General features: G+C 47.6%; 1 protein-coding gene and 1 long non-coding RNA gene across 4 annotated transcripts in view; one reads left to right on the top strand and one right to left on the bottom strand.

The window, feature by feature from the left end:
• Window positions 1-2,934: 2,934 nt before the first annotated feature.
• Window positions 2,935-12,353, bottom strand: LOC138445571 (uncharacterized). Its single transcript, XR_011258921.1, has 3 exons — window positions 12,049-12,353; window positions 3,911-4,146; window positions 2,935-3,200 (listed from the first exon to the last, which is right to left on the bottom strand). It is a non-coding gene; the product is annotated as an uncharacterized lncRNA (long non-coding RNA).
• Window positions 11,146-15,444, top strand: part of KCNQ5 (potassium voltage-gated channel subfamily Q member 5) — a 632,727-nt gene continuing 628,428 nt past the window's right edge. For all 3 annotated transcript variants that reach the window (XM_069599473.1, XM_069599474.1, XM_069599472.1), the window contains exon 1: window positions 11,146-11,808. In XM_069599473.1, coding sequence (XP_069455574.1) covers window positions 11,414-11,808 — 395 coding nt within the window. In that variant the 5' untranslated portion in view covers window positions 11,146-11,413. The remainder of the gene's footprint in view (window positions 11,809-15,444) is intronic.

Genomic DNA, 15,444 nt, shown 5'->3' with positions numbered 1-15,444 from the left:
TTAACTTGTTTGATTTTTTATATTATACATATAAGTGATAGCATACACTACTTGTCTTTCTCTGACTTATTTCATGTAGGATAATACCTTCCAACTCCATCCATATTACTGCAAATGGCAAAATTTCCTTATTTTTTATGGCCGAGTAGTATTCCATTTGGAGAAGGCAATGGCACCCCACTCCAGTCCTCTTGCCTGGAAACTCCCATGGACGGAGGAGCCGGGTAGGTTATAGTCCATGAGGTCGCTAAGAGTTGGACACGACTGAGTGACTTCACTTTGACTTTTCACTTTCATGCATTGGAGAAGGAAATGGCAACCCACTCCAGTGTTCTTGCCTGGAGAATCCCAGGGACGGCGGAGCCTGTGGGCTGCCGTCTATGGGGTCACACAGAGTCAAATGCGACTGAAGCGACTTAGCAGCAGCAGCAGCAGTACTCCATTGTATGTGTATACTACACCTGTGGATGGACTCTTAGGTTGCTTCCAGATCCTGGCTATTGCAAATAGTGTTGCCATAAACACTGAGGTGCATGGATCTTTTTGAATTAGTATCTTCATTTATTTCCGATATATACTCGAGAATGAAATTGCTGGGGTCATATGGCAGTTCTATTTTTAGTTTTGTGAGAAACCTCCATACTGTTTCCCACAGTGGTTGCATTTACATCCCCAACAACAGTGTACGAGGCTTCCCTTTTCTCCACATCTTTGCCAACATTTATTTATGCTCTCTTTGATGATGGCCGTACTGACAGGTCGGAGAAGGTGATGGCACCCCACTCCAGTACTCTTGCCTGGAAAATCCCATGGACAGAGGAGCCTGGAAGACTGCAGTCCATGGGGTCGCCGAGGGTTGGACAGGACCGAGCAACTTCACTTTCACTTTCACTTTTCACTTTCATGCATTGGAGAAGGAAATGGCAACCCACTCCAGTGTTCTTGCCTGGAGAATCCCAGGGACGGCAGAGCCTGGTGGGCTGCCGTCTATGGGGTCGCACAGAGTCGGACACGACTGAAGTGACTTAGTGGTAGAAGTACACTGACAGGTGTGAGGTGATATCTCACTGTGATTTTGATTTATCCTTCCCTAATAATTAGTGATGTTGAGCATTTTACAATGTGTCTGTTGACCATATGTATGTTGTCCCTGGAAAAGTGTCTGTTCAAATCTTCTACCCATTTTTAAATGGGCTGTTTGTTTTTCTGATGTTGAGTTGTGTGAGCTGTTTATATATCCTGAATATTAAGCCCTTATCAGTTATATCATTTGCAAGTATTTTCCCACATTCAATCTGTGACCTTTACATTGTGTTGATGGCCTCCTTTGTGATGTAAAAGCTTTTAAGTTTAATTAGGTCCCATTTGTTTATTTTTTCCTTTGCTTCCTTTGGTTTATGAGAAAGAATTTACTTACTTTTGAATGTTAATACACTCTTGTATTTTTTAGTTTATCTCACTTGGTATTGATGTATATATATTTTATATATGGCTGTATTCATATATTTTTATTATAATAAATATATCTGTTTATGAAATAAATGGTGTAAAATTTTATTTTAATTATCTTATTTAATTATGGTGTTGGGTTTACTGTGGTTTCATAAAATAAACTGAAAAGTGTTTAAAAGACAAAAACAAAACCCATGCCTTAAAGGAATGCTGCAGTGGAGGTGATCCAGAGGCTCCAGCGGGTAAGCGGGCAGGCAGCTGGCAAAGTGGAGGCTGGGAAACCAGTAATGGGATGCCTCTAAGACACAACATCAAGGCTTTCATTTCTGGAGGCCACTTTCAATAACAAAGCTGATGCTTTCCCATGTCAGAGCATTAGTCAAGAGTGAAAGGAATGTTTAAGCATGGAAATGATTGTGATCCATTTATCAGAGTTGAAGCCCTAGATGGGCCCATAATCTTCCCTTCTATTGCAGGAATAGATGGTTCTTGGCAGACGTGTTTGCTGGTGGGCAATATTTTAAAGCATCGAATTGCAATTACATTAAACCATATTTACATTTGTTTATATATACATACGTCGCTCAGTCGTGTCTGATTCTTTGCAACCCCGTGGACTGTAGCCCACCAGGCTCCTCTGTCCATGGGATTCTCCAGGTAAGAATACTGGAGTGGATTGCCATTTCCTTCTCCAGGGGATCTTCCCAACCCAGGGGTCGAACCCGGGTCTCCTGCATTGCAGGCAGATGCTTTATCTTCTGAGCCACCAGGGAAGCCCATATACACATACACTAACCTACACACACACACACACACACACACACACACAATCATACTCTCGGGTTTAAAATGTATTCCTAACTGCAGCCTGAGGAATAGGAAGGGCTATTTCATGGAGTGCAAGAAAGTGCCTGCTACTCAAATTACTCCTTTGCTCCCAGTACAAAGCATCCTGAAGACAGCCTCCAGAGAACCTTTGTAAAATTCATTCCTTTAAGAATACAGTCCAAGGACTTAATCTGGAATCCATAAGCTCCAGGTTATATGAATTGTTGCAGAGGTTATCTGAAAAATTATAGGTATGCTTTTCAGAGTTTTGCTAAGACTTTCACGAAATTCTCAAAGTTCTGTTAAACTTCAGAATCATAAGTTAATTCAGCACCTATCACCAGACATCTAAAATGTCACATATATTTTAGAGTGAAAGAATTAAACACCCATTACCACTTGAATATTGCTATTAAAAGTAGAATAATATTCACAGCTGTATGTGTTAAAGGTTTAATTACATCTAGTCTCCTTCAATAAAGTATTGTTAAATAAAAAAATGAATACATAGCCTAGTAATTATCAGCTGTGCCTCCTTCATTTGCTTTTTAAACTTCACAAATAGTTCATGGAAAGCTGTCATCTACAAACTTATAGTTTTACTTCTGGGTTATCTGAAGGTTTACCCAGGGGAAAAAAAAATCCATTTACAAGTTCATGGTTCTATTACTTTTATTTGTTTTCTCAATCATTTTTAACATCATAATGTTAAAAATTACAGATGGTAACGTTGCACAAAATTCATTAGCTACTGCTTTCCAATTGTAGGGCGAGTCACAAACTGGACCTGAGGGGAGTCTTGCAGACCGTGATCACTAGCAGTAGTGGTCAGACTTACTGTCAGAGCTTTGCTAAAACTTCAAATCAGCTCTTCATTTAATCCTCACAAAAGCTCTCTGACGAGGATACAGTTATTCCACCTTAAACAGGAAAGAAAGGAAGACAGAGAAACTCAGTAATTCAGTCAGGAACCCAGATCCCATAGCTTGGAAGTTTTTCCTGACTCCAAATTCTGACCAGTTTAAAAGTAATATTGGCCACGCTACTCAATATAAAATAAACAGTGCGTACCTACTGTCTAGCACAGGGAACTATACTCAGTAACCTATAAAGAAAGGAATCTGGACAAGAATCTACCCCTCTCTCTTAGTCACTTCGCTGCACACCTGAAACTAATACAACATTTAAATCAACTGCATTTCAATTAAAAAATTCAGATAAGTAGATAAACAAAAGAGAGTCCTTCCAGCCCCCCACCTCTATTGTAATTATTGGTCCACTTCCGATTCTCAGCACCCAAAAGAACATTGGGTCTTATGGCCCCCAGTTTCTTCCTCATTTTTAGTCTTTTTATCCACATCAGGAAATAACCTTCTTCCTTAAAACAATTTTCAACTTTGTCCCCTTTTTTCTCAAAATGCCTCAGTCTCAGTACAAAACAACAAGCTAAAGCAAAACCAAAAATTTTGAGAAGGCCCAAAGTTTGCTCCCTCTATTTCATTGACCTTATTACATTGTATCTCATCAGAATCTTTTGCCAGAGTAGCAAAACATATTTTTTCCAAAACAAAAACTAAAACGACTTGATTGCAATCCCACTTTCCCTCTATCTGTTTTTCAGGACACTCACCTGTTACATGAACTCTTTTTCCTTTCAGGATTCCTACATAAGGCCCAGTGTCAGTTGGTAGCACTTGGATCCTAACATTTTGCAGAATCCAGAGCCGCTTAGCTACAAGCTGCAGATCCCAGGGTGGTCAGAGTCTTGGCTGTCAGCTCTGGCTCTCCTTATCTTCCCTTTTGCCTCTGTGGGCAGTGACTCGTCCCACTTTGTAACCATGACTCAAAAAGGCAGCAAGCATGACCCTAAACAGCCCAAAAAAACAGGACCAGCTTTTAAAAATAATTTTAACACACCTTCTGTTAGCCTAACTTTGTACTCAAAAGCCTCATATTAAAAGAGAGAGAGAGAGAGAGAGAGAGAGAGAGAGATCTCTGGTTAAAACTCTAGGAACTTGGATGCCCACCCCTGCCAACTCCTGACTTGTCTGAAAGATTCCAGCATCCGTTCCATTGGTCTCAGCACCACTGCTTGAAAACTGTGTTGAATATCTATGAGTTATTAGAGATAAACAGACAGTTTTCCCTGAACGATCTGGTCAGTTCTGCAACCTTTCATTTTAAATAAAATCAAAACTACATCATTCATCCAACATGCATCTTTATTCCAGGTAAAACTAGGCCTGAAAAATGTATATACATTAAATTAAACTTTGGGGGAAATGTTAGAAATGAAAAGTGATAGTTTTTATTAAACGCTCTAAAAGTACGGAGCAAAATCAACAGACGTCCAAGTGGTCTCAGACCTCCCAGCTGGGAGTGAAATGCTGTCAGTGTAACAGTAGCTCAGACTCAGCCAGAGGACCTGTGTGCCTGGCTGTGACAGCCACTCGGGTCTCGTGAGTCAGCATCATGTTATGCTGAGAATCTTGGTCAAACGCAAATCCCTGGCCTGCTGCTTCCTCACTCCTCCCCTCCAGAATCATTAACGTCACTGTCTCACTTCTGAATTCCTTCCTGCCCATTCTGACCTGATTTCTCGCTCTACAAGAAATTCTGCAAGGAAAACAAAACCCAGAAACAGCTTCTCCCAATGACCTGCTTGTGGTCAAATCCTATCTCCATTATCTTTGTCCAGCATTTCCCTGTCGAAGTTTCCTTTATGGCTGCTGAGGCAGTGGTCCTTAGTGGTCCTCAGGGGTTACTCAGCTTCCTATTCTCCTTTCTCCTCCCCTACCTTCAATGTTGGCTCTGAGCAGCACCCCCTCCAATTCTGGTCCTCAGGCCTTTTCTTTTTTCCAGCCAATCTACATATTTCCCAGGTAATCTAATCCCAACTCATCACTTTCATCATATATGGTGGCTGCATCTTTTTTATGTGTATATATACGCAGGAGACGCAGGTTCGATTCCTGGGTTGGGAAGATCTCCTGGAGAAGGAAATGGCAGCCCACTCCAGTATTGTTGCCTGAAAAATTCCACAGACAGAGGAGCTTGGTGGGCTCCAGTCCACGGGATTGCATTGAGTGACTGGGCACATACACACACACACACCCCTACATACATGTTGGTGGTTCTCAAATTTTGATTCCCAGCTCCCTCTTGAGCTGCAGACCTGTTAACTCACTGGACATTTCCACTGGGCTATCTCAGCAGGCAGGCCATAGTCCACGTGAAGTTGAAGTCACCACCATCCCGCCGCCCCCCACCCCCCCACTGCAGATGGCTGTACCAGATGGTCTTTCCAAGTTCAGTAAATAACACAACTCATCATCCAGAGACTCAGGCCTGCAAACTGGAGGTTTGGCTGGACACCTGTCCATGGACTGGCAGCCATCACTACCTTCCACCAAAGACATGCCATCTCTGAATCCCAGTTTGGAACAGTATGTGCCAAGCATGAGTGCTCAAGCCACGCTCCCTGCCCCTCCACCCCCATTAAACTTAGCTAATATTCAGAGCTTTTCTGCACATGGAAATAGGAACGTGTAGAGTGTCTTGTTTCACATTCTTCAGGGGCTCCCTGCTCAAGTCAGAACACAATCCCTAGATTCCCACTGAGACTCTCAGCTGTGGAGCCCCTGCCTTACCATAACACCTTCAGAAGCACCCTGGGCTCCAAGAGAATTCAGCCACTTGTCACTCTCAAAGGGTGCCTGGCCTTCACAGGTTCTCAACTAACTTTTCTTTGAACAGCCTGCCCTGATGTGCCACCGAAGTCCAGCTCTTCCTCAAGGAAGCCCAGCCCTTGCATCCTTCAGGAAAGCCTCTCCAGCTTCTTGTAAGATCCGGTGCAAAACCTCCGGGAACCCGTCACATTAGAATTACTATTCAGCTCATGCACCTAAGAATCAAGACATTTTTCATCTGCACCCGCTCCAACTAGCTCATACCTGATGATTAACGATAGCTTGCTGAGGAGATGAAAAGGTTTGGGGTGATTCATAAAGAGTGCTTTCTTAATTTCTCTTTGATAAAGGTTATGGTAAAATGTCAGTGCCACTAGAGGGCACAGAATTATAACGGAATTTTCCCCGGACACTCCCTCAAACGAGAGGTTTGTCTTCGGTATCAATCTCTTCACACAGTTTCTAAATGTATATCTTAGAAAGAGCAAATTGCTGTATTCAAATTACTTCCAGGAAGAAGCATTTAAGTAGTTGGCCCAAAGACAGGAGTGCAGCCATACAAACATAACAAGGAAGAAAACAGAAATCTGGTATAGCCAAGTATGATAAATAGGACTTTGTGAATAAAACTGAAGGTAGTGTTAGGAAAAAGATAAAAACGTAAGCATAATTCCAAGATATCGTTACTTCATGATTTGGAACTGTTTAAAAATATTCAATACAAAAGACAAATCTCTATACATAAGCTTTTATTTCTTCAGGAAAAGTGAAGAGGGGTATCGAGACTAATTCTGTGTTTAGAATAAAATCTCAAGTCCTGCTATGAAACAGCTACTAGAAACTTGCCAACACTTCCCTTTTCAAAGGAAAAACAGTCAGATATATTACCGTGATAATAGGCTAAAGCTTTCTATTTCAAAAGTTAATATAGTCTAGTAGTTTAAAATCTGGTTTTGTTTTTTTTTTCTGTGGCTTTTGTTTTGTTTTTCTTCATGAAATAACCATAAGTTTGAATTCAGACTCAATTTCTCATTAGTTTTGAAAAAGTATTAACTTTCTCACAACCTCACTTTCTTCCTTATAAACCTGTAGTGCTCATTTGTGAGGCTGTGGTCAGAATCAAGTGAAATAGTTCTTGTTAATCACAGTGCCCTGCTCGAAGTAAACGCATGGCATATCTGCTGTTATTTTGCTTGGACAGTGGTAACTGGCACACAATTTTAGTAATCCCTAGGAAAATAAATTTTGATGGTTGCTGGGATGAACATGGCGAGACTTTTTGAGCCTGTCCCCTGCTCTGTCTGCGCCCCTCCCACCAGCCTCTCTTCACACCCCTGTCCACTCACACCTGCACTGTTTCTGCACCCCTAGGCAGAGGCTGCTCTGAAGGGACTATGCCTCACCTACTGAGGGCAGGGCTAGGATGGGTCCCTGCTGTGTAGGCACCTTCATGTCAACTGGCAGGTTCTTATGATCTCTGACATTGCCCCAGGTTGCCCCAGGTTTCCTAATTTCTGTCCCTTGGTAAAACATATAGAGAATCTCAGCATCACATCTCTAAGAATCCTCGATGGAGTAAAAATGATACTGTGGTCCACAATGCTGACACATTTGAAATAATCGGATTTACTGAATCAATGGTTATGAGATACCTAAGAAACACAATTACAGTCGCTGTGCTTGTAGGTTTGGTTCTGATTTGACAGGAGGAAATAAAAGCTAAGGGAAAGGGTGGCCTGGCCTAAAGGCATTCCACTCAGGCGTTAGGGGACTTCAGTTCTTCTTCCAAGGCAAACAGCTGAGTCTTGGGCAAGCAGCCAACAATAGTTTTCCATTTCTTCATCAGCAAATGTCCCTTTTGCTCTAAGGTTTGAGGATTCTGTTTATTACCACCACTCTGGTTGACCTGGCATTTCACAGTGGATCAAAAAGCATCCACATCACACAAAAGAGTAGCACTTCCATCAGTTGTGAGTTGATCAGAACCATGACCACGACTCGATGTGAAGTGTGTAAAGGTGGTAGGGCCTGAACAGACAGGGGGCTGGGCAGGTCCAGAGAAGGAGAGGGGCGCGCCATGTGGTCACGGGTATTCTGTAAAACCAGCTCACAACTGCTTACTCTGCCTTGAAAGTCTTTCCCGAGAGCCTCTAGCTCTTGTATAGAATGTTCCATATTACTATTCTAGAGCACCCTTCAGATGGAAAATAAAATGGCATAGAAAACACACTGAAGTAAAATATTTCTAGTAGCTATTTTCAGTGCAAACCATCTCTAAGTAGACTTCAGATAATAAAACCTTCCATGGTCATACGTTTCAAGCAGACATCTCACAATAGTTGAAAGCACACCCACCTCCAAAGGATGGGGAGTGAAATCAGCTCATGTGCTCTACACTAGAAATAAACACCTGCTTTGGAAAAGACGGCTGTCTTTTACCTTTCTACCTCTTGGTAAGGCTCTAAAGTAACATTACAGGTGGAATATACACAGCTATATCATTTCACTCTTTGTCTACCCTCTCCTCTGATATTAGATTTTAATATTTCAACCAAAAGAAAGGCAGTTTCCTAGCAACATCTGTGTTCAAAGGCACAGAAACAGAAAAAAAAAAGCTTGATCACAGCACTCTGTTTTTCCAACAGTTAATTCCTGCCTTTTGAGAGAAGTTAGCTGGTAGTGAAGAAGCTAGGTACACACGGGGAAGCCATTAGAAGAGGTGTGCAGCCTCACGTGGCCTTTCCTTCCCAGCACTCTCAGGCGGGGTGTCAGAGTTTGTGGCTAAACCTCTCTTTTCAAAGGGAGCCTGCAGAGATACTGAAATACAGCCATGAGCTCTTCAGTGTGCCTGCGTGCTCAGTTGCTCAGTCAGTCGTGTCTGACTCTTTGACATCCTATGCCATGTAGCCCCGGGCTCCTCTGTCCATGGGATAGTCTCCAGGCAAGAGTGCTGGAGTGAGTTGCCGTGACCTCCTCCAGGGGCTCTCGCAGACCCAAGGACTGAACCCCGGTCTCTTAAGTCTCCTGCATTGGCAGACAGGTTCTTCACAGCGCCATCTGGGAAACCTGCGTTTCAGTACATGCTCTGTGTAAGATGTGGAAGGGAAGGGATAGGAAACCCAGAGGCAAGGCTGCTGGGTTCCTGTAACTCTCATACCAACCACCTGTGAATGCTTGGGCTGGTCCCCTCTGGGGTGTCTCAATTTCTAGAAAACCAGAGAACCGATCTCAAAGGCCCTTCCCAGCTCTAAACCTCTGCTGATCACCACCTTTCATGCTACTTTAAAGTGTTACGCATTTGCCTAATCAACATTTCGGTTTCCCACCTTGCCACACACTCAGGAAAGCACCCATGAGAAGTCAGGCAACTGGTTCTTTCCTGGAAATCTGTCCCGCCTTCCCAAACCTTCCAGCTAGCACGCTGGGCCCAACAATGCCAGTGAGACAAGGGACCTGACCTTTGCAGTGGGATGGGGTAAAGTGTGCAAGAAGGAAAACTGCTCGTTCAAGGCGAAATGCTTCTCATTTTCCTGCCTGCACTAAAGCCAAGATTTTCACGCTGAAAGCGTGCACACGAATCCTTCTAAGCCTCTAGATCTTTCACCCTGAAAGCCCTGCGCGGAAACTCCGGGGGGAGTCTAAATATAGCGACGCCAACTCCCTCGCGCTCCGCCTGGTCCTAGCTCGGCCCTAGGACTGGAGCGCTCGCTCTGGGGCGCTCTCTCCTTTGGCCTGAACCTTGGGGGCACTAGGCCGCCCCCTTGCCCTTCCACGTGTGTGCGCGCACGCGGGTGGAAGTGAATTAGGGGGCAGTCACGTGGCGCCGCAGCCAGCTGCACTGAGCGCCTCCGGGAAGAGCCCGCGGCCGCCAGGCTCGGGCACCGGGAGGGAGGGGGTGCGGGGTCGCGCCGGCGGCCGGGAGCCGGCGAGTGGGCTGCGCGGACATCGCAGAGATGACAGGAAGAAGGAAAGGGCCAGCGGGGCCGTGCGGCCGCTGCCCGAGGCAGACCGGAGCCGCCACGCGTGTGCATACACGGAGGAGCTGGCAGAGCATCTCCAGAGCCGGGGGCAGCTCACAAGGGACTCACGCCTCGGCTTTCGGCTTCTGGAAGCAAAAAGGCACTGGGACTCACTATCTCGGAACCATCTGTTCTGGCTTTGCGGTGGAACCCCAGTTCTTCCTTCAGTTTAACTAGTGATCATTTCCTTCCTATTTGAGGGGGAGGGGAGGGGTTCCACTCTTTGGATAGAAGTTCCCAAGCCCAGCTTCCTCTCAGCGTCTCCCGCACAGCGGCTCATGCGTTTTAACGCCGCTGTCTCGCTGAAGGCCAGACGCTGGGCGGCCTCCCTCCTACCCCAGGGGGAAGGGGGTTTGGGGAGGCCCGCTCTTGCGTCGGAGGCGGCGGGAGAAGTGGCAGCAGAGAGGGGTGGGGAGAGGACCCAGCGAAGTTGGGGTCCTGGACTCTCCATCCTCCAGGGTTTCTCCCCCCGCCCCCAGGCTCAGGGGCTGCCGCCGCCGCCGCCAAGAGACTTCGCCTGCTTATGACTTTCTCTGACTTCAGTGCAAATTTCTTGACGGAGGGACCCGGTCTGTTTTCCTCTGCTTCGCGCCGCTGTCAGGCACAGCCCAGTGCCAGTCGGAGAAGCGGAGTTTTGACGCACCCCACCGCACCCCACCCCCGGCTGGCAAGGATGTCCAGCTCCTCTATCTGATGCTGGGATGGAAAGTCACAGCCCGCAAGCCGGAGGAGTTTGCGGCGGTGAGATGCCCAGCGCCCGTCTCGCCGGCTAGGCAGCCGCGTCCCGCGGGGCTGCACCCTGAACGCGGAGATCCGAGCGCCCCCGCCCGGAGCCTGGGCCGGCGCGCTCGTGGACTGGCTGGTACCTGGAGGGCAGGGCTGGGCCGTTCCCGCGCACACCCCTCGCGGAAGGACGACGGGACGAGCCCGCGCCGCGGTGCAGCGGCGGGAGGAAAGGGAGCCTGCCTCTCCTTTTCCTCCTGTGCGTACGAGGCGGGCGCACCTTCCAGCAGCTCCGAAGCCCCGGGGAGAATACCCTGAACTCCCGTCCCTGACAGGGGTTTCGGTGCCGCAGGTCCCCTCGGGCGCGGGGAGCCTGGGACCCGGCGTGCGCGCGCAGGAGCTCCCTCTCCAGCTCCGGGGGCGCTTCGCCAGCAGGGAGTTTCCGCCTCGGGGACCGAGGGGCTGGAGAAGCCTTCGTGGAGTGACACCCCCGCGACACGCCCCGATTTCGCCTCAGGAGCTGAAGGCTACTGGACACCTGGACTTCTCGCCTCCCCCGCGCGCCCTCTCCGCCCCCCGGCGCGCAGCTCGCGGGCCGCCGGGCGCCCCGTCGGGGGCGGCTCCCTCCTCGAAAGCGGCCGGCGCGCATGAGGCCGCGGCCCCCTCCGCCGGGGCCCCCCTCGCGGTGCCCGCGGTGATGCCATGCCCCGCCAGCACGCGGGCGGCGAGGAGGGCGGCGCCGCCGGGCTCTGGGTGAGGAGCGGCGCGCCGGCGGCGGCGGCGGCGGGCGGGGGGCGCACGGGCGGCGGCATGAAGGATGTGGAGTCGGGTCGGGCTAGGGCGCTGCTGAACTCGGCGGCCGCCGGCGGCGACGGGCTGCTGCTGCTGGGCACCCGCGCGGCGGCGCTGGGTGGCGGCGGCCTGCGGGAGAGCCGGCGGGGCAAGCAGGGCGCCCGGATGAGCCTGCTCGGGAAGCCGCTCTCCTACACCAGCGGCCAAAGCTGCCGGCGCAACGTCAAGTACCGGCGGCTGCAGAACTACCTGTACAACGTGCTGGAGAGGCCCCGCGGCTGGGCGTTCGTCTACCACGCGTTCGTGTGAGTACCCGCGTCCCCCGCTCGCGCCCCCAGCACCGCGGCGGCCGGGGGGACCCTCCCGCCCGCTCCCCCGAGAAGCCCGGCGCCCACGCCCTGGCCGGCCGCGCGCGTATACACGCGCACACACACATACACGAGCCCACACGCTCGCGCGCGCGCACGTGGTGGGTTTTATTTCTTTGCACGTGTGTAGGGTCTCCCTCCTGGCGCCTGCCACCTCCCTGAGCCCCACCCTCTCACCCCTGCAGACGGAGACTTCTCCGTGGGGCACCGAATGAGCTTCCCGGCCGCTCTGGGCGCTCAGGGACAGAGCCGGGCAGGCGCGGGACTCGGGCTGCGCGGATAACTGGGAGCGATGAGGTCCCGAGATGCGTCCGTTCCAACCGAGGGGGGCGCCCGGGAGCTGAGAAAGGCGCGTGAGACCGTGTGTCCGCGTGGAGCTTGGGAGAGTGTTGGAGAGGTTAGGAGGTGATGGCGGGGTAGACGCGGCTCAGAGAGGCGAGGCGCAGGCCTGTGTCTTGGTCCGGGGCGGAGCTGGGGAGGCCACTGCGCCGTGGGGACAGCAGCTAGGTTGCCAGCGCGCCCGGAAACACGCCTCGCAGACCTCAGCCGCAGCTAACGGAAAATCTCTCCGTGCAAGTAATCCTTCCTGTCGCAGAGGTGGCAGAGGTCTGGAGGAGGCGAGCAGGGCCAGGCGAGGTGATGTTTGCTCAGGCGCCGAGGCCGAGGCCGGCGTGGAGTCTGGCGCTGGCGCGCAGGGGCGCGGGCAGAGGTGCGGGGCACATGGCCCGCCCGGGACTGGGATCAGGCAGTGGGCGAAGTTGGCACTGGTGGTTTGGAGCAGAGCGTGTGCGTGTTAAGTAAGCCTCACCATCTAGCAGAGAATGCTTAATGAGAAAATGATTGGAAGCAAATGTTTATTTTTCCCTGAGGCATTTAAAACCTTTCAGTGGCTTTAAAGTTTACTACTGTTTTTCCCACAACGTCCATTCATTCAATCTCCTGTTAGAAGTACGTTTCTGTGGACATTTTACAGTAGTTTTTATGCCGTCACACCTTCATCTTTTCTTTTCTGCTTCTTTTTTTCTCCTCTTTGTCGTTCCCCTTTTCTGCTTCTTTTTGTCAAAATGGAATATGAAGGTCTCAGTCTTGGGAGGCCAGTAGAGAAAGTTGCAAGCACTCCCGGATAGGTTCCTTGTTTCCTAGTAAAAAAAAAAAAAAAAAAAGGTTTGGAAGACATGAATTAGGTGCTTTTTTAGAAATGAGGCATGTCATCGAAACACAGCTCTCACCTGAGATGGAGGATTGGCATCAAGTCCAGAAACACTTTTGAAATAACATGGAGGAAGGGGCTGGTTTTGTAAATAGGTGAGCCTGGAATTTTACCACGTAGTAGTCAGGAAATTGGTGGAGTCTACAATCTGTGGGGCGCTGGTGTCTGGAAAATTTTACAGTCCCAGATTGATGTGAACATCTAGCACTAGGCAGAATATTCCAGCCAACTTTCCATCTTACAACGTACACACGGAGAAAGTTGTGTAGGATCATTATTACATCAAAAGTATAATGTTTGCAAGACTCACGTCTCCTTAAATGTGGCTACTGTAGTAAATGCTAGTCTTAGAGAAGCGCTGCTGATACTTTACATGTTCATCCACTCTGAGTTGATATATAATTAGTCCTATTACCTGATGAGCCTGATACATTATTTTGACCTATCAGAATCCACTAAAACATTTAGCAATATGATCTGTGCTCAGTTTGGCAACAAAGTATATACTGTATGGAAGATGATTTTTTTTACAAGAGTTTGCTCAGAATATTCATAACTCTGATTTTACAATATGATGCTACTTGGCGGCCTTGGATTTTTGGTAGGTTTATGTATTGTATATTCAGAAAGGGTTAGAGACAACCTTGCTTAGTGCTCATGCTTTGTATTTGCTAAGTGTTACCCTTGAACATGAATGAGGGCTTCTTGTAATGCAACGTTTTATTTTCAATGTGTTAGGATATATCAGGTTTTTCTGGCCTTACAGAATCGTAAATTTTTGACAAATGATTGTTCAAGAGGTTCACGTTTGAATAATTCTCTACTCATCAATCTTTATCAGTCAGCCAGTGTCTTTAGTGGTAGAAACAAAACAAATTGTGTACTTATCAATACCACATGCTATTGTAAACTTTTGAATTAGTAATTTCCAGAGTCTGAAACTAATGACTGAGTGATGGGGCAGGGGGTGCTAGACTCATGTTGCCGCAAAGTGGAATCATCTTCTGGGAGGTTGTGCACAACTACAGCTGGCCTAGGAGGACAGGCCACTTATGATTTAAGTAAGCTTGCGAATAGCTGGGCTTTATACATTAGATTCATAAAGGAAAGTTACTTTGAACTATAAGTCTAACAAGACCATTAATAATAAAAGAAATTATAAGAAAACAATTCCTAAAGCAGTGCAAGTAACTAATTCCTTGCCAACCTGGGAATCCCCAAATCTTACTTTAATAACAGTTTTTGTAGCACATTATGGTTCTTGCCAAGAACAAGTGTACTGTGATGAATGAGGTGTATACTTCAGGGATGGATTTACTCTGTTGATTTGTGTTTTCATTGCCAAGAAGCAAGAAAAGTATGTTTAAAGTTATGCTTCTGATAAAGAGACATTTCTGTTAAATACGCAAAAAGCATGATTGTAATGGTATTTTAATGGTATAAAGCATAGTTTCAAGTGTGTGTGTGTGTGTGTGTGTGTGTGTGTGTGTGTGTATCCCCAGCCCGCTGATGAGATGGCTGGAAAGAGCAAGAGATGACCTGCTATAAATACTTTCTTCCCATCTTTGTGAATCACTGGAGATTAGGAAAGTCTCTTCTTTTATGATAATTTAGGATTTACCAGGCAACTATGTTTTCTAGCTTCCTGTTTTCAGCTGCCCTTTAGTTTAATAGAAAGTGAAAGAAAGTGAAGTGACTCAGTCGTGTCTGACTCTTTGCGACCTCATGGACTGTGTAGTCCGTGGAATTCTCCAGGCAAGAATACTAGAATGGGTACCCTTTTCCTTCTCCATGGGATCTTCCCAATCCAGGGATCAAACCCAGGTCTCCGGCATTGCAGGCAGATTCTTTACCAGCTAAGCCACAAGTGAAGCCCAAGAATACTGGGGTTGGTAGCCTAACCCTTCTTCTCTACTGGATCTTCCTGACCCAGAAATTGAACTGGGGTCTCCTACATTGAAGGTGAATTATTTATCAACTGAGCTATCAGGGAAGCCAAATGCATGATTGGCTCCATATATTAATTTGTGGTGTATCTTTGCCTGGCTTAATGCTATGGATCAGAATGTATAGATACTTTATGTGTAAGCTGGGAACCTAGAAGCCATTCTTGATGAACCTAGAAGCCATTCTTGATGTCTTCACTTTTCTCAAGCTTGCTCCTGCTGGCCACCCATACAAACAGTAAAATCTGTGTGTTCACTTTATAAGTTTTTTTTTTTTTCTTCAGATCCGTTCCCTTCTCTCCTTTGCTACTGCTACTCTCCCTGTCTGTTTCTCTGTACATCTCCGTTGGATTCTTTGTAATATTCTGATTGTGTTATGATCCTTCCAGCTCTTTGCTCTGACAGCAAAGTGTTTTC

The sequence above is a fragment of the Ovis canadensis genome, chromosome 9 (genome assembly GCF_042477335.2).
Source record: "Ovis canadensis isolate MfBH-ARS-UI-01 breed Bighorn chromosome 9, ARS-UI_OviCan_v2, whole genome shotgun sequence".
NCBI lineage: Eukaryota > Metazoa > Chordata > Mammalia > Artiodactyla > Bovidae > Ovis > Ovis canadensis.
Note: the sequence above shows the minus strand (reverse complement) of the source record. Positions and strands in the feature narration are given on the sequence as shown.